General features: G+C 39.7%; 1 protein-coding gene across 14 annotated transcripts in view; it reads right to left on the bottom strand.

Moving 5' to 3' along the window:
- Positions 1 to 668: 668 nt before the first annotated feature.
- LOC135497968 (LIM and SH3 domain protein Lasp-like) overlaps positions 669 to 20785 on the bottom strand; it is a 34196-nt gene continuing 14079 nt past the window's right edge. For 5 of the 14 annotated variants that reach the window (XM_064788031.1, XM_064788026.1, XM_064788025.1 and 2 more), the window contains 7 exons: positions 18042 to 18167; positions 15116 to 15343; positions 13153 to 13410; positions 10941 to 12194; positions 9239 to 9429; positions 7653 to 7943; positions 669 to 4885 (listed from right to left, as the gene is read on the bottom strand). In XM_064788031.1, coding sequence (XP_064644101.1) covers positions 4709 to 4885; positions 7653 to 7943; positions 9239 to 9429; positions 10941 to 12194; positions 13153 to 13410; positions 15116 to 15343; positions 18042 to 18167 — 2525 coding nt within the window. In that variant the 3' untranslated portion in view covers positions 669 to 4708. Of the gene's footprint in view, positions 4886 to 5423; positions 5571 to 7652; positions 7944 to 8463; positions 8503 to 9238; positions 9430 to 10940; positions 12195 to 13152; positions 13411 to 15115; positions 15344 to 18041; positions 18168 to 20785 lie in introns of all 14 variants that reach the window. The other 9 variants (XM_064788039.1, XM_064788037.1, XM_064788030.1 and 6 more) reach the window with 8 other exon arrangements.

The following is a 20785-nucleotide window of genomic DNA, read 5'->3' as shown; positions in this document are numbered from 1 at the left end:
TCTGAAGCGGTCTCTTTTTTCCCTCTGAAGAAATGCTGAGCCCCACAAATCGATCAGAAGAAGTAGTCTGATCACAGCCTATACCTGTATAGAGTGCCCAATGAGGACAGTCGAATTTCTTCACACGATAGAAACCGTGTGAAAGTCCACCGCTATGTACAGTTGTATGTGTGTGTGCATGTGTAGGGGGTGGCGGGGGGGGGGGGCCCTGGTGGAAGGTGTATGACGATGCTTGAATTGTTCCTATCTGAATGAAGACACTTTTATATCCATGTATTGCTGTAGATGAACACATAGCTGTGTGTCATTCAAACGGAAGACTTTCAGACAGAGGATGTCTTCGGAGGCGAGTCCACAGTTTAGTGGTGAAGAATCATTTGGCCTCGGTTCATACCATTCACAAACCATTTTCTGGGTGCTGCACAGTTTTTTTTGCATTGAATACCCTCTGTCATTGTATGGGAATCTCAGATCGTCGAATGATGAATACTGTTGTATGGTCATGGGGATCCACAGTCGTTGTGCGTATATCCATCGTACTGATATTTACCGCCGATAAGTAGCCATGTTGCATGGTAAACATGGCGGTATTTACTGACATGTACCTGCCAACTCACGTGGTACAAGGAGCATACCAGCATGCACCAAATAAAAAAGACAAGGCTTGATTTGATTGAGAACAAGATATATAGTTACATAATTGTATTATTTGAACAGAAAGCTTACATTGTATACAAAGCAAGGACTAAAATATTACACTGCCGATACAATCACACACTGTACACTAAAGCTAAAAATAAGGTATCACCATGACGGCCTTCAAACACAGTTGCTATTCACTTGGTAGTTCAGCTGTATCGAGGGAATCTCTGGCCTGGTTTGGTGGAGAAAAAGAACCACACAAATTTATATGAATACGAGAAATACTGAGAACTCAAGTGTTGACTCAGATTTGAATCGTCGATTTTTGGATGGTCTACTGCTCCACACGCAAATTTATATCATCAAGCATAGCTTACAAGCTCTCTTAACCTAGGCTTGACAGCATAAAAACATGTAACAATGGGATAGGCATATATTAGTACATCAAAAGTCCAATGCAAAATGAAACAACTGTAGATAGTAGTACATGTAGACATATGTTTTTTCACTTATCGATGATGCCATTTTCATTTATACCTAGTTTTGAGCACAATCACTACTCAATATAAAGATGCACCATTCTGTACCATTCTAAAAGGTGGTGCTGCAAAGAATATATGCATGCCAAATCTACTTCATTTCACGACATTGTATTCCTCATTCTTCAAATAAATATTTAACTTTGGAGTCTTCTCAAAATGGCAAAAATTTACAAAAAGAGGAACCTCCCTCTCTTTTGAGGACACCCTTTCAATTAGTTACCCTCAATTTGTTTCCAAATTAGTCAATTCCATTGAATTTGACCTCTGTATTCCGGAAACCTCTCAATTAAGGACAGCATTTGTCAGTCCCAAGGGTGTCTTTTATAGAGAGATTCTACTGTATTAAGTGAATACTAAGGTAACTGAACACAGTTCCCCACACCACATGAGCACAAAGGAAAAGTAGGAGTAACCTACTCCAATATACTGTGAACCACACAGCAAAGTTATCCACCCCTCCCCCCTCCCCCCCAACAAATAGCAGATAAAGGATAATCTACATTGGGCAAATATGCTCAATCTCCGCCTACAGACGCAAATAAACAGAAATCTCTACCTATCACAATATAGTGCATAGTACTGTGCTAAAACTCAATACATGTATCAAAAGGGGTCAAGGGACTCCCCTCACATTACATGATGTACAGAACAATGCATGGTATATGATGGTACTGATGACAACATAACAAAATATACAGACTTCGCCTGCTCTTTTATGCTCTTTGTCTGCTCTCTCACCCATATGATTTTATCCCACCATTGCCAAACTCTTTTTAATCTATTTCCGAATATACAATACATCATTGCTAAACCCCCATTCTGGGCCTCAGTTGCACATTGCCAACAGTAATGAAATGTACAACACCTACCAACACCACGGGGCCCCAACTGGGGAGCACCAAAATGAAACAATACATGTGCAAAATAAATGTTCTCCTCAATCTTAAGAGAGAAGGTGAGTAACTACCGAGCAAGACTTACGTATGGTACAGAGTTGTATAAAGAGGGTACTAAATGCTACAGATGATCGGAAATTATACACAAACAGTGGGTGCATCTGATCAACTGAGCTAATAACACATACCGGTAATCATCATAGTTCTTTCATCAGCTGTAAACACCGATATATTTCACGGCCCCCTAATTTTATTGGAAAATGTCTTCTTAGATTTCTCTACCATTAAATTCCGTAAATTGATTGTTTTTCCAATGAATACATTTGTACATCATCAGAGCAGTAATCAATGCTTGACCTTTCTTTAACAACTTATAAAACTAAACTCGTGATAATATACATGTTAGGCACACGCTAAAATAAAGGGGTTGACAGTTTTTGGTCGAGTCCATTGCCGGGCAGACGAACAATAAAACATACATACTAACCTACGCATTACTTAATCTCTACGCCGGGTGCTAAGAAATATCTAAACCAGGTTGTTCTCAAATTTTTTGGGAACACCCTGAATGCAAAATAAAATGCATGAACATTATAATATATACAGCAATATGCGCTTGCAGTGTAAAATGGTTTAAAATCAAATACAAGAATGAGGTAATTCTAGAACATAAGCATGACACATTAAAATATTCAGCTAAGCATTTAGATCGAGGTCAGGCCTAGTCCATCCTCGAAAATCCAGAGTTAGTTATATCCTCCTCCCCTCATACGTTACAGACCCTGGACTAAACCGATGATAGCCATCATCCTCCCCGCGTTTGGAGAAAAACATCGACTAATACAACAAAAGAACATCAGAAGTGTCAATTAAAGTAAGGAATGAATGGAATATGACTTATTGAATAACTAGAAAGCAGTTTGTACTAATTTGAAAAGTGGTTTTGAGACATGGATGGTACGCATTTATCATCAAACGGCGGGGGTGTTGTGATATCAGTGAAGCATGTCGGTTTATTCAGGGCAAGTTCGGTCGATGGTGCCGAGTGTTGGCCTGAGCTCCAGGATGGCCTCATTCGAGAACAAGTCCGTCAACCAGCTACGTCAACTCAGTGTCATCCATGCCCAATGAACTCACTCAGGGAACGAGATTACAATCCCCGATCATTGCCCAAAAAAGTCATCAATTGCTGAAGTAAGCGCCATTGTTCAATGGGTATATCTTTGAATGCAGTCAAACTACGTCATTTCTGATCGGGGACTGTAAATGTTACGCTTAGTTATTATAGTATTTACACAAGGAAAATTCCTCTGCTTGCGATAAAAGTTAGAACTTTCATTGCCTACCAAAAACCAAGCTGATGAAACTATCTGCAGCTAAGCTATAAAACTAAATTTGCTGCGTGATATAAGCATACATATACAAGTTGTGGAGTGAATCGAATCTGGCAGTAACCCGGGGGGCCAAGAAATTCCTGTCAAGGGAATTCTTTTGAAATGTTGAGAGTTCAACAATAGATGTATAATTCTGCATCCAACAAGCGTCTTGTTGCCCCCTCCTCTTTCACAAAACATTCATAAAAAGTTCAATGTAAATGAAAAACCTATTAAACTTTAAAGTTATTTTTCTCTCTCATTACATGTAAATGATTCTTGTTCTCGGTTAAATCATGATATACAAATACAAATACCAATTCCACCAAATAAATTCGAGAAAAACTTTCTGTACCTATCCGTCAGAACTACATGAGGCCACTCAAACATGGTATCATGGTTCTCGTAATCAATTGCAAGACTTGTGGACAGGGCCAGAGCAACAGAAAAACACGTTTAAACATGAAGGAGTCGAAGGTCAAACCCTGATGGTGACTATTTTCCAAAGCCTCACCATTTTTTTTAGTTTTCTGGCCGTTAAGACTATTTTCAATGAGTTTGTGTTTTTGACCAGGAAAATCATTGTTTTAATTCATGGTAGAAGCTGAGAGATGAACAAAAACCATTACCCATTTCCTAAAAGTGTCTGACGAGAACCTGATTTCAAATTTCATTGGCCTAAGGTAATATATTTTATCTAAATATAGCTACATGGCTGCTGTTGGATGGGACTATTTATATGTTATTAGCATTTAACTGTATGAAATGCACTTCAGTCAATAAGGCATAAAATAATTTTTAGCTAAAAAGTATTGAGTGTGCACAATTTCTTTAGCATAAAACTTTTGAGTGTGCACAAACTTTACAACAAATCTCAACATGAACTGCGATATTAAAATACATAATCAACTTTTCAAAAACCTAATCGTGTGACGGCAATTTTCAATGTTAGAAAAAAATGCCACTCCTACAGTATATTCAGATCATTGCAATAAGCTATTCTTGTGTAATACAATCCTCGGAAAACCATTTCACCCAGGATCAATCATTGCAATACTCAGACCTAAATATCAATAATCCGCGATCAAATTCAAAAACTTAACCGTGCAACAATTTCAATAAATGTTTAAGATCCTCATCAAATCATTGCAACAATCTGAGCCACAATATACGTATATTACAACCCATTTCGAAAACTCTCAAAGTGCGACAATATTTCAAAGATTTGCGATCCGAATGCCAAAATTTTCCATTCCTAACGTAACTCCTCAACGTAATTTGAAGGCAACATTCCCGACTTTCCCGTACGTTCCACGCGACCCATCATCCAGCCGGGATCGATAGTTTCCGTATCGACGATGATGTCGCCTTCTTGGAAAGTGACTTCATCGTCGTCACCCGCGCTGTAGTCATAAAGTGCTTGGTATCTGGGCTGGAAGATGATGAGGCAAACAATGTTACAAAGGGGGAGAGAAAACCCCCAATCGAGGGAGAGGTTTCTTACGAACAGTTGGAGATTTCCAGGTCTCATAATCCAAATTCTACATGAAGGTTGGACAGAGATAACATCCTTACATTGGATAGGTAACAGTGTTGGCTGGAAGCGATGGGCAGATATTAGAATTGACGTCAAGGGAAAAACTGTCTTACTTTGGTCTCATTTCAAATGATTTCAGTCAGAGAGCCACATTTACTTAAGTATGTAATACAAGTGATAATACAAACTCTAAACCAAATCAGCAACTAGAAAATTTTATTTAATCAAACAAAGAAAGTTCTACATGTTAATGCATGATCTGTGAATTGTGCAAAGATCAAGAAAATAAAATGCTGAGTTAATGGTATTAGAAATACGGTCTTACAGAGTGTCAAGTGGTAAGAGTGGAAAATCGCCCTAGTTTTTGACTCCTCCTGTCCTCACTTGGTCCAAGATTTCTGATCATGCAATAAACCATGCACAACCAACTTACCCCCAACGGAATTGGAGGCAGGGCCCTACCAACGGGTGAAGAAATCTTTGGGGACGTGGTGTCTGTTGGGATGCTGATATTAATGTTCATCCCTGCCGACCCAGGTCCAGACAACTTCCGGGGATTTGGTGCAAACACTTCGTCTTCCTACAGACACAGACATTGATAACCCTTTGGACCCAGTGTACCAGTTTCGTGGCACGGAAATCACTCTCGCGAGGGCCATTTTTTATTCCCAGGAAATAAGTGATCAAGTGCCAATTGAGCAACTCGAGATAGGGCACACTCAGGTTTCAAAGGGTTAAAGCAAGTGTTAGGTGAATAAGGGGTTGGTGTGCTTCTACTCCATGCCTCTGTGATGAGTACAATATTGGAGTGAAAGAATGAACATTCATTTCTTCCCCTGGCACTGGATACTTTTGTAATCGGAGTCGGTATATCCAGGCGAAGTGATTTTATTTTTTGCGGGAACTTTGAACTGTGCGATGTTATCACTTAATTCATCATGATACATGTAGGATCATTTTTACACCCCCCCCCCCAAAGTGTTGTTACAAACGACAGCTTTTTTGATTGGGTGCACAGACTACAGAGAATCCAAGATACATGTAAACTACACAAGTTCATACTTTTTGGACTTTCTTTGGTCCATTCTTGGAACACTCCTTTAAACCCAAGCGTTTAAAACTTCTTACATCAAAAATAGAGCAACTTAACGAGATTGTTCGAAGAAACACCATCCCCATTGCACCTTTAGCAAGCCACACAAAAGTTAGGAATTAAAACAAAGGAAGAAAATTAACATAAAATAGCGCACAAACAAAAACAAAGACATGCTACAGTGCAAAATCCATTCAATACCAAAATACCATCCTGACATTTTTTAGTGAAAAGTAATTTGATGTTTCAGATTGGATAAAGTTTGATCCCGCATCCACTTGCTGTCAGGTAGACTCATCTAAACATGGAGGTCAGTTTGCTATTGAAGGAGTCGAAATATACTACGAAAGTACAAAAGTGGGTTAGATATGTGATTTACAGAATTTTGTGTTATTGGTACAGTTTACTGTGCAACAAATTGGGCCACTAACTTCACGTTAGATATTGATCTAATATGAGATTTACAGATTTTTTGTGTTATTGGTACAGTTTACTGTGCAACAAATTGGGCCACTAACTTCACTTTAGATATTGATCTAATATGAGATTTACAGATTTTTTGTGTTATTGGTACAGTTTATTGTGCATCAAATTGGGCCATGACTTCACCTAAGAGTTTTCTTCTATGGCAACAAACTCAATAATAACTGGTGTGGACAATATTTTCAACAGAAAGTTTTCCGCAAAGACAACTTAACTGATAACTTGTGTGACAGCCTCATGTGGGATTATGGCCTAAAGCACTGTACTCGTTGTGAAATTACAAGCGGAAAGAAGGCTATGGACATTTCCTCGTCCTCGAGAGGAGACTGCTGTTTACACTTGGAATTGAAAAGACTAAAACTGAGCTAACATCAGTCAAGCTGACAAACACCAAACTCTACAGACAATATTCACCTATCTACGATCATAGAAAAGTCATAAACGCGTTACGAAATGTCCGAGAAAAATGGATTAAAATCAGATGTAAAAATGCTCACATGAATCTGAAATAGCTTTGCTGTTCATGCCATATTGTCTCGTTTATCAATATCATGATATCAAATTACAAAGATTGAAAATGTCAGTTCATCATTGAATCCACATGGCAAAATGTCTTTATGTCAATTTTATTTCATAGAGGTAGGAATGATATAAATTGAATGGCAATAGATGAAATGAGAATGAGATAAAAAAGTTCTCAACATCTCCAACACTATCAAAAGGTACTACAATGAGAGTTAAACTCAAGAGAGGATCTTGAAAGTGACATTTGCCTTTATACTAAATGGCTCAAGGGTTGACCACAGGCAGCACCATTTTGGCTAGAAGCATTCAGAACTCTTTCAAGGGTGCGAGTCTGTTCTTGTTTTCCGGAGAACAGCCTTGAAGGGGTTCTTATTGCTTCACGATTTAAAAATCTAGCCCAAGTGGTGGTACCTGTGGTTAACCCTAAACGGAAACTCAAAGAATTTCAGATTCATGCAAGAAGTTACACCATTTTGACCATTACGACAAACAGCACAGACTCGAATACTTTGGAAACAGACTTGCGAAGAAATCAAAGTTCACAGAGTCACCGATACTCACGGTGGTCGGTACCGAATGTTGTTGTTTGAACGTGGAAAATCTCGACGGTGACTCGTGAGTCTGGTGCGAGTGGTGAGACTCGTGAGCAGGATGCTGAGTCTGGTGGTGACTCGATTGTTGAGTTTGATGACTCATTTGGTGAATTGGATGACTCGTTTGGTGAGTTTGATGACTCGTTTGGTGAGCTTGATGACTTGTTTGGTGATGAGCCTGTTGAGTTTGATGAGCAGCCTGATGATGATGACTCAAGTGAGTCGGATGAGTTTGGTGACTATGGTGAGTTTGGTGGGTCTTGGAGGAAACAGAACTCAAGATTAGTACATATTTTCACCAGCTTGACCTATGCCAGCGACGTTTTGAGGAGTAAATGACTCAATATTAGGCAAATCGGATAGCTTGGGATTGGCAATTTAATTGAGAGGGGCCTGTTTTTAAGAAGATATCTAACAGGGGCAAAACAGCGAGTGAGGTTCTTCTCTATTCGCTTGGAGAAGTGCTGAGAAGTCACAACTAACTTTAGCACCTTAATCACAGGTCCCAGCAGACATTGCAGTCCAATTGTCATCGTCATCGTCATGGGCTCATGGTGATAGAGGTTTTACCCAACACAGCTCACTATGTGAAGCATCTACCACCCCCTTTTAAGCGGCGAAGCAGAAGCTGAACTTGTGAAAAACATGGCCCAAGAAGTGCGAGTTAAAAGATGGTGTCAAGGTTAGAATAGCAAGGAGGAGCAAAAATCCCTTTGCCATTTTGTTTACGAAAGGTAAAGTGCTGAAGTTGAACTAGGCGACTGTAAACTATGTTTTACTTTTTTTGGCTTTTTCTCTCTTTTTTCTTTCTTATTGGTCTAGAATAAAGATCAAGCAAGGAAAACATAACATTTGTGAATACACAACATTTGAGAAGGAGCACCCTTTCTTGAGTGCATACGACAGAGTGATGGAATACAACTTGAGTTGAGATGGACAACTTTCATGGAGAGTGGCTGGTGATATACAAATTCGACAACATGCACAGTTTAATCTTCACCACAAAATTTCGATAAATTTCATGCTGGTTCTCAACTAAGGAATTTCCAACCAATTAACGCATGCGCAATTAACTGGTTGAGAAAAGCCAGAACCGAACAGAATTCCAAGTCCAGTGATTTTAGTACATTTCTAACGTACAGACCGTCAGTCAAAATGCAGTTATTCAATCTTAATTCTAACTCGAAAATGCTAAGTAAATTAAACCACGAATGTATTTGGAAACCCATTTGCACAAAAGTACATATAACTCTGGCTTGGTATTTTTAACAGAACAGTTTCCTTCCACGTGTACAAGATACTGCCCTCCTCCCCAAAAAGTTATGAACTGTCGAAAATTATTGACGAGACCAATAGTTGAAAAGCTGTTTTGATGAATACTTTCTGATGGTACCAGTTGGACTGCGAATTTGCTCCTAACTTAATAACACACATGATAAGAATTGCACTGGATCGATAACCCTGTCATGTACCCATGTGCAATGGATCCTGATTGATCAAAACACGAAATGAAAACACCGAACAATGAAAGACGATCCCACGTTTTATACATACCCCTCTTCCTGACATTTGTTGCTGTACAGGCGCATGATGCGGCTGCGGGGCATGCTGCGTTTGCGCTGGTGGTTGGTACTGCGGCTGGCCGCCATATTGGTTTCCACTGGAATGGCGGTAATCATTTCTGGCGGGGTGAGGATCTAGATCAGCAACAGATCCAATCTTGTGGGTCTGCGGTGCGGGTTCATCTGAAATCACGAGGAAGTGCTAATTATTTCCAGTATACGGTACACGGCCCAGTGTGGTATGTACCCCATTTTAATTATCAAAGAACAGAAAAAATGCTCAAATTCATGATCCAGTAACATACAAGACTTCAAATTGAACGTCTAGATATTGTTAGAACGTTGGAGTCGCATGAAATAAAATGCATGTTTTAGTAACTGGTCAATAGTGTATACGATGATGCAGTACACAGTACACAGTATGCACAGTACACAGTACACAGTACGCACAGTACACAGTATGCACTGTACACAGTATGCACAGTACACAGTACACAGTATGCACTGTACACAGTGCATGTGTCGCATGCAGGACATAAGTAGGATGTACATTTCTTTTTTCTCAGTTCTAAAAGAGGCCTGCACAAACTGTCATTCTCATCTCAATCTCTCCTACAGGGTATTACAATGCATCAGATACAGAGTGTATCGAGTGCTCACATAAAACCCTAGAGTGAGGTTGATGAACGACAGAGAACGTCAAGATAGAATATCTAACTATGATTGAACCTGCAATACAAAGATATATATCAACATGGCTATAGATTTTTTGAAAATGACAAAATATGCAGACATGAATAGAAGATTGATATACGTAACATGAAATGAACAACATCAAACATCCAAAAATTGAAATTGAAACATGCAGGATGCATGGAACCATGAGAAAATGTACATACCATGTTCCTTCGTGGTTTGACTTCGACCCCTTTTTTAGTTTTAAAATGCATGAGGGTAACTTTAATACACAGATGAAACAAATCACCTAAACTGTTAGGTTATTCACTCAAACTATGTTTCAGTTGAGTAGCACTGTTCGCAACAGTCAATCATATTAGTCAATGCCCATGTCGGTATGATCCTAAAATTTGACAACCGTTTTGCATCATTACTTGATTTACATGTAGCAATTCTACCCACTTTCTGGAATGTTTGTATATGTACCCTAAAATCTTAAAGGGCTGAATATCGGAAGGTTCATCTCCAAATAGTTCAAAAGGAAATTTCCTCTTTTATGAAAACGAGAATTGGAGTTATCATAATTTAAAATGGAGCTGCAGGATTTACCAAAATACAGACATGCGTGGGCGCAAGCAAGGTACAGCAGGCAAAAACTTTAGATCACTCATTCCAACATGCAACAAATACCCAATTTAAGTACCCCCACATACTGATGTTTTGACTGGATAGTCGAGGATAATATACATCGGTGTCGCCAGGAGACAAAAACATTCGAAACAAAATTTAGAAAATTTGACTTGGACTAAAACATTCTCAGCAATTGTGTGAAACAAATCTGTTTCACAGCTTTGCCGAGAGTTTTGTTTCAACAAAAGGCCCAAGGGCCTAGCGCTTAAGTTTAAATTTTCTCCAAACTAGATATGGTACCAGTATAATGGCCCACCTGAGCTCGAAATTGTTAGACTGAAGCAGTGGCGACACCCATGTACAAGGATGATAGTACATGCACTCACCCGCAACCGAAGAATATGCAATCTTAGGCTGACTCCGTGCCGAGTAAGGACTCTGGAAGTTCTGCTCCTGCATGTACCCTGGAACCCCATTCTTGGCCTTCCGATCCTCTTTCTGTGGGGTATGGGGATCCTCTCGCTGTCCATTGTAACCTCGAGGATTATCTTGTGGAGCATCTGAATAACTTTTTGGTGGGTCATGAATATTGTTATGAATCTGAGGGTACAGGTCCGGCATTTTTAGATCTTCAGACGAGACGAAACCTTTCTGTGGGTCATTATACCCCAATCTGGCATTGTTGAGCCGCGGTGATTCATACCCTTTCTGTGGTGCCCCATACTGGAAATCGTTTGGTTTCTGCTGCTGTGACTTGGGCGGTTCATCCCGGGCAGGTTCGGGGTACCCTCCTCGGGCTGGTTCTTCATGCTGTGGTGGATAACCCTTTGGTTCGGCAGGATAACTTTGCACGTCCTCACTATATCCTCTCTGAGGTTCCTTGTAGCTTTTTGGCGGTTCAGTGTAGGAACGGGGATCACTGTGGTTCTTTGGTTGTTCACCGTAGGAGCCCCGATTAGGTTCGCTATAAGAACCTTGCTGTGGAACACTGTAGCCTTTCTGAGGTTCAGTATAACCCTTCTGTGGTTCAATGTAAGAGCCTCGCTGGGGTTCATTGTATCCCTTTGGTGGTTCACTGTATCCCTTTGGTGGTTCATTGTATCCCTTTGGTGGTTCATTGTATCCCTTTGGTGGTTCATTGTACCCCTTTGGCGGTTCATTATAACCCTTTGGTGGTTCATTATAACCCATAGGTGGATCATTATAACCAATTGACGTTTCCATGTAGCCCTTTTGTGGATCGTTATGGCCTTTTTGTGGTCGGTCATGGTAACCTTGCTGAGGATCACTAAAACCTCTCGGGGGTTCATTGTAACCCCTTGCTGGCTCCTCTTGGTACGCTGGTTTCTGGTCCCCACGAACATCTGGTTGGAACCCACGTTGCATATCAGTCGGGTAACCTTTCCGCGATTCATCCACATAACTTTTCTGGAGCTCCTCTTGGTATCGTTGCTCGTCATTCCTATATCCTTGGGGCTCCTCATATCTTCTTGGGTCCTGATTCTGTCTGTCCATATTCTGCACTTTCGGCTCCATTTGTTTTGGTGCTTCCCCTCGGTACTGTCTTTCAACTGTGTAACCCTGATTTTGCCCATCATCATTGGGCCTTCGCTGAGCCTGGGGACTCGACTGTGCTTTGTCTGTACGAACCAAAAAGTAGGGAGAATCAACATGCAGGAAAAGCGAAGGTAACGGCCCTGGAATTCTGAACAGCAAAACTGGTTCCTTTCATCTTTGAACAAAACATTCTCAGAGGTAAAAACAGGACAATCCTGCTTAATAGCTTTTAACAGTTGTTGAGGGTCCAAGGGGGCTGAGAGGGTAAAAGTTCGTTCACTTCAGGGGGTTTAGATTATGAATTTGAAAACCAATTTCACTTCCATCAGAATTTCAGAGCATGCAAATGAAACATTCTCAAGCAAAACATGCAATGAAAACATTAAGCAACCACATTCACTTTTTTCCAAGAAAATATATGACGAAATGCGTTTGTGTTCATTCATGTGCAGCAACCACAAGACATGCCGATGTTTTACACATTTATTTTCAATCAACAGCAATTTGATTGGCTGAATAATCTCAATATTTTCACACGTCTGGATCACGTTTAGACGACTCCTTTATAGATGTACATGGGTCTTATGTTATTCATATACATGAACCATCACCAAGACAGGACACCCTGGGATAGAGAGGGACGACACAGGAAGAGGAAAGGACACGGGTGTAGTAAATTCCCTGACCATCATGTAACATTGTAAGACCCTGAAACTTTGATAGACAGGTTTTTTGCTTTTTATTAAGCATAGAGGAGAATGGCCATTACATGTAGGTCTGCAGAGGTAAAGGAATATTATCATGTAGCAAGGAGGATGGCCACGTGCCTACGATACTTCTGCACAACAGACGAAAGGGAATGAAAACACCCCATGACAACACCAGATTAAAATTTCACGATAACTGCAGACATTTCACAAAGTACCCCAAGACGATAAGAAATCTAAAAGAATCTAAATAATTCATAATAATCAAAACTGGACCACATTACAATACCTAAGAAATCTGCCCATGCGGCTAAATCCACATTTTTTTACATACCCTGAGGTACAGATTTCACAACTCGAGCGTCCGTCATAGAGAACGGCGTCGGTTGGTAAATATTACGTTTCTTAGGCTCTTCTTGGCGATGGTGGTCATGGCCAGAGTGTTGTTGAGGTTCGTATTCCGAGTGACGGTATTGGTTGTAAGCGGAGTGACGTTCGTGACCTGGTTGGTGATGGTCGTAACCCGAACCTGTGTTGCCGTACTGATAGTCGTAGGCCCCCGTGGATTGTGGCCGATTTTGTGCCGCTTGGTCTGGTATAAAGCAAGCAGATCATGCATCATGCACTGGTGTGTACAAGTGAATTACGGCCAGACAGTGTTAGTGTAATCAGTGATCTCAGTTGTCAGAAATCAAAGTTAAAGAATGTTACATAACCAGTTTTCTCAGTTGTCGGATATCAAAGTTAGAGATTTAGAAGTATGGGACCTATAAAATGCACCATTCATCTACTTCAAATTCAATACTCTTTTTATGAGTCATTACTGGCTGATACACCCAGAGTTGAATTTCAACAGTGAGGTTGCCACATATTCACATTATTCTCTGGATAAATAGAACTCATAGCTTGATCGTTTAATTTAAAAAATTGGCTTTTCTTAAAATTTGTTGGCAATTAATAATTTGAAATTGGCACATTTAACATGTTATTACATGCTTTAACCAAAAACTATCTCAGCTTCCATTTAAAAAACAGTCAACATGAAAAAATAAAACACAAAAATACATCATAATACATTTTGAAAGGGAAAAAACCTTTAGTTCTTATAGTCTAGAATCAGAATGAATCCGAGAATATAGCAATATTGACAATCTATAAAAATATTTGTACACATATTCTACTTCACATGAAGTACATTCAGCATGCTAATAAATGTCCTTTTCAGTTTCACAACTTTTATTTAGAGCATTTATTCCATAGATTTTTTACTATATTTACAACTTACAATCAGCTAGACTTAAGAGACACAAGAACAACCTTTCGTTTAAAATGTTTAAGAAAACTTTACATCAAAGTCAGGCCATTTATTAAATTCTTTGCTTCTACCTCTACACATATGCCTGTGCAACACTCCTATGCAAATCTGGCCAGAATAGTTATATTTTATTTCATTCGCTTGACGTTATTCTGGCTGAAATGGCTAAGGAGTGTATCAACATTGCATGAAATGCAAAGGGAGAATTCAAAACTGGGTCTGAGAGGAAATTCGGTTGATGACTTTTGACCAATTGTATTTTTTACAACCCAGGAGACGGACAATTCTAATAATTTTGAAAATTAATAGAGTGAAGAAGATATTTACAAGTAATGCTTTGATGATCAGGTAGGTGATGATGGTGATGGTGATGGCGATAGGGAAGTGGTGAAATCAATCATGCAGGTATGGACACCATGTCACCCAAAGGACCAAAGAGCTAGGGGTGATGATGCATAGGGGTCAACTTGGCGAGGAGTGAGCAGATATTTAGGAGAGTAGGTTGACAACACAAAATCTTAATTCATACTCCAGATGAAGACACTTACAACTGATGCACAGCCAAAATAATTTGTCACCACATAATTTGTCATCAACGTATTCAAATACATGTCGCTGTTGTTTATCTGACAGCACAGCTGAGACGTGCAAGTGACGGACTTCGTGAATGAGTTTAGCAACCTGTCACCTGCATGTATACAACCAATGAAAAATGTCATATACTTGTGCAGTATTTAGTTTAAGATGATCCAATGGTCCTGGCTGGAGTATTAATTATGATATGTATATGTCAACGAGGTCAAAAATATTTAAGCTCGCCTTATATATTTTTGTTCAGGTACTTAATAGGATACAGACAGTTTCAAAGAAATCATCCCCCAAAGCGTGTGTACACACCACACCCAAATGATGCTGTTGAGTGAATTGATGGATGATATGAAGTAGTAGATGAGAGATGATTTCTCATGCCCACGTCTCCTACCTTGATACGAACTCTGAGACCCCGCCGAATCAAGCGAAGCCTGCTTAACGGGTGCGGGTTGCGCAACATACCCGAACCCATGCAATTGCTTCTCCTTGCGCTGATAAGAGGCCCGGCGTTGTTTGTCTCGCATCCGCTCCTTGTAAAACTCGTCCTCTTGGAGCGGGTCGTCTTTATCGAAGATGGAACCGATAGGTTTGGAGGCGCTACCGCTCGTACTATGAACATCTAAGAAAACAAAGCAGGCGGGGTGATAGGGTGCCACCAGAAAAGAAAACTTGGAGGAATTTCGAATTTGATCAACTTTTGTCTTCTAACACAAAAATGATGCCGATTTTAACTGTTTAGCAGATTAGATAAATGATGCTTGCAATCTTGATTGTTATGATATCAGAGTGAAAAAAATCAACTTCTGATCATTAAGCAAACAGAGAACAGAATTTTTTTTGTCAATTGAACTGTCCCTCTCAATTTGATAACTCACATTTGCAATGTTCAATTAGAAAAGAACTTTTCCACAAATTTTTGTTCGATGATTACCCCATAATGGTGAAGGTTTGCCTCATATAAAATACAATAGTCGAGACGTCATTTTTGAAAATGTTCAAAGGGTCACTTGAAAATCACAAGGCTTTCATGCACCATTTCAAATTCAGGAGAAATCACTCGCACAGAGATTAACCCTCTACCACTCAAAAATGCACTGCAAGTACGGAAGATTTTCTGAAGGCGACCTAAAATGCTTTAGGAATGTACATTCTTTTTGCAAACAGCATTCATTTCATGATATAGGAACATGTTTGTCCGATAATCAAATGGTACCTTCAACTGATCAAAATGCAGTTCACGAAGGTCAGGAAACGGATATCCCAATATGCTTGAAAACTGTATGAATTTCTTTTGAAATTTCATATATGAGTAGTTATCTATATTCAGCTTTCCTGTGCAACATACACATTAGACCTCAACCGCTCATGCGGCAATCATAATGGAGGAGGAAGTCCACAGCTTTAAGGTAAAATAAATCCAATGAAATACACATATCCACTCAAAGATAGTTCAAAGATAGTTCAACGGAATTTCTAATAATTGTGGTTTCTGAGTTACGACAGATGTCATTCGAAAACAAAATCTGCCTAGAAAATGTTCTTTTTCAAGTGTTAAGTGAAGTCATCGAAGTTACTTTTTAAATGCAGTATTTGGATCAGCAGATTGTTTTGGTGTTTTCTCTTCTGGTAACCCCGGTCCGACAACATGCAGCCATGCAAAGATTGCCAAAGAAACAGACAGGAACTTTCTAAACATTTAACGTCTTAAACAAAACTAAACACTAAGAAGATAAAAAAGAAGGTGACAGTTATCAGGCATTTTAACCACCTATTGCATAATTTCCCTCAGAGAGTACCACAAATAAGACCCACTAAATATCCGATTTGGGGCATAATCAATTTTCTTTCGATAAGTTATTCATGTCACCTTCACTTTTAACAGACATCAAAAGCTGAAGAAAGACTTTGAATATGCTTCCACGAAGTAGTCTATTGAGAGTTGGTTCCGTAACACTATGTGAGACTCAATTCCCCAACATTATGCTCAAATCTGATTGATAGCGTGCTCTAATTTCACCCTCCGACTCTGGTGGGGAAAAATCTTTGAGTTAAAAGACAACCGAAAGGGGCTGTGGTGATAGATTTCCAAAGCTGGCAGTCTCAAGTGTTTCAAATTCTCCACATAACATGGGGGAACTTCAGCTTCACTTGGGTCAGCCTAAAATGACCCATATTCAAACACCTGCCAAGACCCAGAGAAACATCTAAACTCAGCTTCTCCACAAGGCCGAATTCGTTAGAATCGGTCATCACCTCTCATTGACAATCTATTTTACTATTACTCAATTTCTTTTTTCAGGGAGGCACTCTTTTGCACTGTAAAGAGCCAAGTCATTTCCCGACATAAGCAATGATGGTGACCTGCTCTGCAAAAGACCTTGGGTTGGCCTCATAGCAGCTGTGCCCACCAACGTTTTGCATGGAACTAGTATGAAATGCACACACTGCTCTGGCTCTCGGCAGATGTTTTCAGAATGGGGCTACACAGTAAGCAGACACAAAAGGCATCTCATAAAAATTTGGAAGATACACATATAGTTAGGTGCAACAAAACTTAAAACATCTAGTGCAAGGGGAAAGGATTGCAAATTCTATCTATTCTAGTGGAGTGTTTTGATGATATCAATACCACGAAGCTTTAGTGATGATAAGTTTAGTTCAAGCACATGACTGTTGAGACCTTAAGCTGATATGTAATTCGGAAATTACAAACACAACATTATATTTTATAGTTCAAATCTAATACTCTACTCTCCCTTCCTTCCGTTATTTCAAAATCATTTCAATTCTACATTTGCTGCATTAACGAAATGGTTGATTCATTGGGACTGACATCTTTTACAGTTTTTAAGTGTACCTTTGACACCACATTTGCCAAGGGAACTGGTCAAGCAGGTTGACAGGTTGCCTGGAAAACTGGTCAACAGATGTAAGGAGAGCAAAGGTGTTATCTTAGGAGAGAGCACAACACTCAAAGATGACCTAATATCGTCAGAAGGGCAGTTGGATTTCAAGGATACTAGTTTCAGCCACCCTGATTCAAACAAACAAATTTTGTGTTCTGATAAATTACTTGCGACGTGCTGTAATATTCTCAAATTTGCAAACTCATTGAGAGTAGATACCATCAATCGTCAATATGACTGGATCATGCTTAATTCAAAGCCAATAGATTTCATTTTCCCTCCACAAGTTCTTTTGGAATGCCATGTGAAAATTAGGTCATCTTTCATGCGAAGAATCTGAAAGTACCGCATTGCAGATTCCGTCTGGCTTTTTCAGCAGGAAGACTTTTAAAATTCTGCAGTGTTACCCACCTCCTGTTGAGCTATAGACGACCCTAGGTTGGGATCGCGCTGAGTAGGGGGAGGGGTCGTTTTCTGTTGCGCTGTAGACACGAGTCATACCCCCACCTGGGGCCGGTTTCGAATCGACGGTGGGGCCTGATTGTGATGGAAATGAGGGAAATAATTGAAAATAAGCCAACAAGCATGCACATAGATTAGAAGGAAACTGATGATTGCATGCAATGACTTATGAAACGTAGGATATTATGAACAGAATGAATGATTAAATGATTAAATGATTATAAATAACTAATTAATAAGAGGAAATAAGCCAAGCTGCGCGCTGAACAAATGCCCCACATTATAACGGGGTCAGAATTAGCACTAAATACCATCACTTGGCCGCAGCTTCACTAGCCATGTCACACACACAGGAAACATTAGTTGGATCAAAATACTATAGATGATGACACTTTCAAATATTATCTGCCTGTTCAGATTACTATGGTTTTACACAGCCAAAGGCTTAAAACTTGCTTCTATTTTAGGAGGCTCAAGTTAGCTTGTTTGGAAAACATATTTGAGTGCAACGAATAATAATATCCAAAGAATAATCCTTGCTCGAGGGCAAAACCTTCAAATGACCAATACTATAAATACCACCTGATGAAAAATATCCTCACTAAGTCCACTGCGACTTTTACCAACTACCAATTGTCATGCCCTTGGAAGCCCAAAAGTGTCTATGTTGGCACCCAAAAAAACTTATCCCGAGAGAAAGAAAATAAACGAAATAAAACTTGGAGGAAGCTACTCAAAAAGTAGGAGACACGGTGAGGTGAGTGCTGGGGTTATTTAGCGAGAAGCGTAGCATCCGCCAGGGACCACTGTGACACCGACACAGCAACACCTTATCAACGAAATACTAGGCCAGACAAATGTTGATTTTTCTCAGTGTGCCAATGAGCATTCCACAATCTCAATTTGAAGGGAAGGGTGTCGTCGTTATCAATATTTATTTTTAGGTCCCTGACCATATGTTACGAGTACTCAAGTGAATTCTACCAGTGATGATAAAGGATTTACAGGGTTAGCATCAGTTGTGTTATTATCGGTAGCCGACTTTGGAAATTTAAGCCAACGCCCCAAGAATTCAATATTTTTTGTCTTCAAATTTTCATGTTTTACGGTAAGTCACGGTGCAGCCGATTCCACCGTTATTAGTTGTTGCCAACAGAGGCCCTGCAGTGGTGTCATCCAGGCAGCCATTTTGGATAAAGTCGAACGAATAACGAAGTATGTCTTGTGGGTAAATAATGTAAATTTGATGTCCAAAATGCTGTTTTTTGCTGATATTACGTCATCTGCATGTCCTCTGTAGGCCAAGGTCTGATAATGTACAGTAATGAAGGTATCCGTTGTGCTGTGATATCAAATACAGGATAGTGTTAATGCTATGATACAGCAGGAAGTGCTACTGTGATTGGAGATTTTGTTAGTAATACACTGTATTGTGTAATACAATGTATTGTGTGATCTACCAGTGAGAGATATTCATGTACACAATACAATGTATTGTGTAATTCAATGTATTGTGCAATACACTGTATTGTGTAATACAATGTATTGTGTGATCTACCAGTGAGAGATATTGATGTACACAATACACTGTATTGTGTAATACAATGTATCCTGTGATCTACCAGTGAGAGATATTGATGTACACAATACACTGTATTGTGTAATACAATGTATCCTGTGATCTACCAGTGAGAGATATTCATGTACACAATACAATGTATTGTGTAATTCAATGTATTGTGCAATACACTGTATTGTGTAATACAATGTATTGTGTGATCTACCAGTGAGAGCATTACAGCCAGATCCCGTTAGCGAAGGTTAAAAAGCGAACCTCAGGCTGCAAAGGCAAATGCCTTGAGGCCGTGAGGTTGGAGTTTCTCTTTGAATTGCCCGATGATGTTGTTATTAGGGTAATCAGGCGTGATCAGAGATTAGCGCAATCTAGCCTAATCTCCTATGGCATGTCTGGCTGACCTACCACAGCAGGTGTTACAGAATTTGTTATTGTTACTCCTGTCTGTAAGTGGCACACCATCTGACAAAATCAGAGTGTACTCAATGTAGGCCTAATGGCAATGCTTCAGATGAAGACCTGATTGGTCCTGTCGGATGCTTGTTTCTATATTGCAATATTGTAGTTGATCATGGTGCAGGATGTAACTGCTTTTTCGGACTGTTTGTTTATAGTAGGCCTATGTGAAAAAAACATATTTTTTTTCATAGTTTTTCATCAGACTGGTTAAAACATGTACCTTGCTTTTTAAGTTAGGCCTGTAAACAATAATGATGTAGTGGCCTTGAAGGCTTTAAACAATATATTGTTCCGCCCTGCGAAGAGCGATCGTGTGCAAAGCGGTGGGACAGAATGGGATACAACTAGATTACCCTGGGCTCACTGTTATCCATCCGAATTTGACCACCCCCACCCTTAGCCTCTATCTCGACCTAACTTGAAAATAGTACACATCCCTGCGACCTATATAATGTATGCTATTGCGTGGCCTACTTACTGACACAGACTCCCTGTATCCAGGTCAGAACTATCCGTCCAATTTCAACTTAAGCTAAAAAAATTGCAATGCATCAGGTGTGGATATACTGCCTATCCTGCAATGTCCAGTTTAGCATGAAGCATGCTGTTTCATCTTTACCTGTTCTGTTAACACACAGACCATGCAGACCTTGGCCTA

The sequence above is a fragment of the Lineus longissimus genome, chromosome 13 (genome assembly GCF_910592395.1).
Source record: "Lineus longissimus chromosome 13, tnLinLong1.2, whole genome shotgun sequence".
Taxonomy (NCBI): domain Eukaryota; kingdom Metazoa; phylum Nemertea; class Pilidiophora; order Heteronemertea; family Lineidae; genus Lineus; species Lineus longissimus.
The sequence above is the reverse complement of the archived record's forward strand: the minus strand, read 5'-3'. Positions and strand labels throughout refer to the sequence as shown.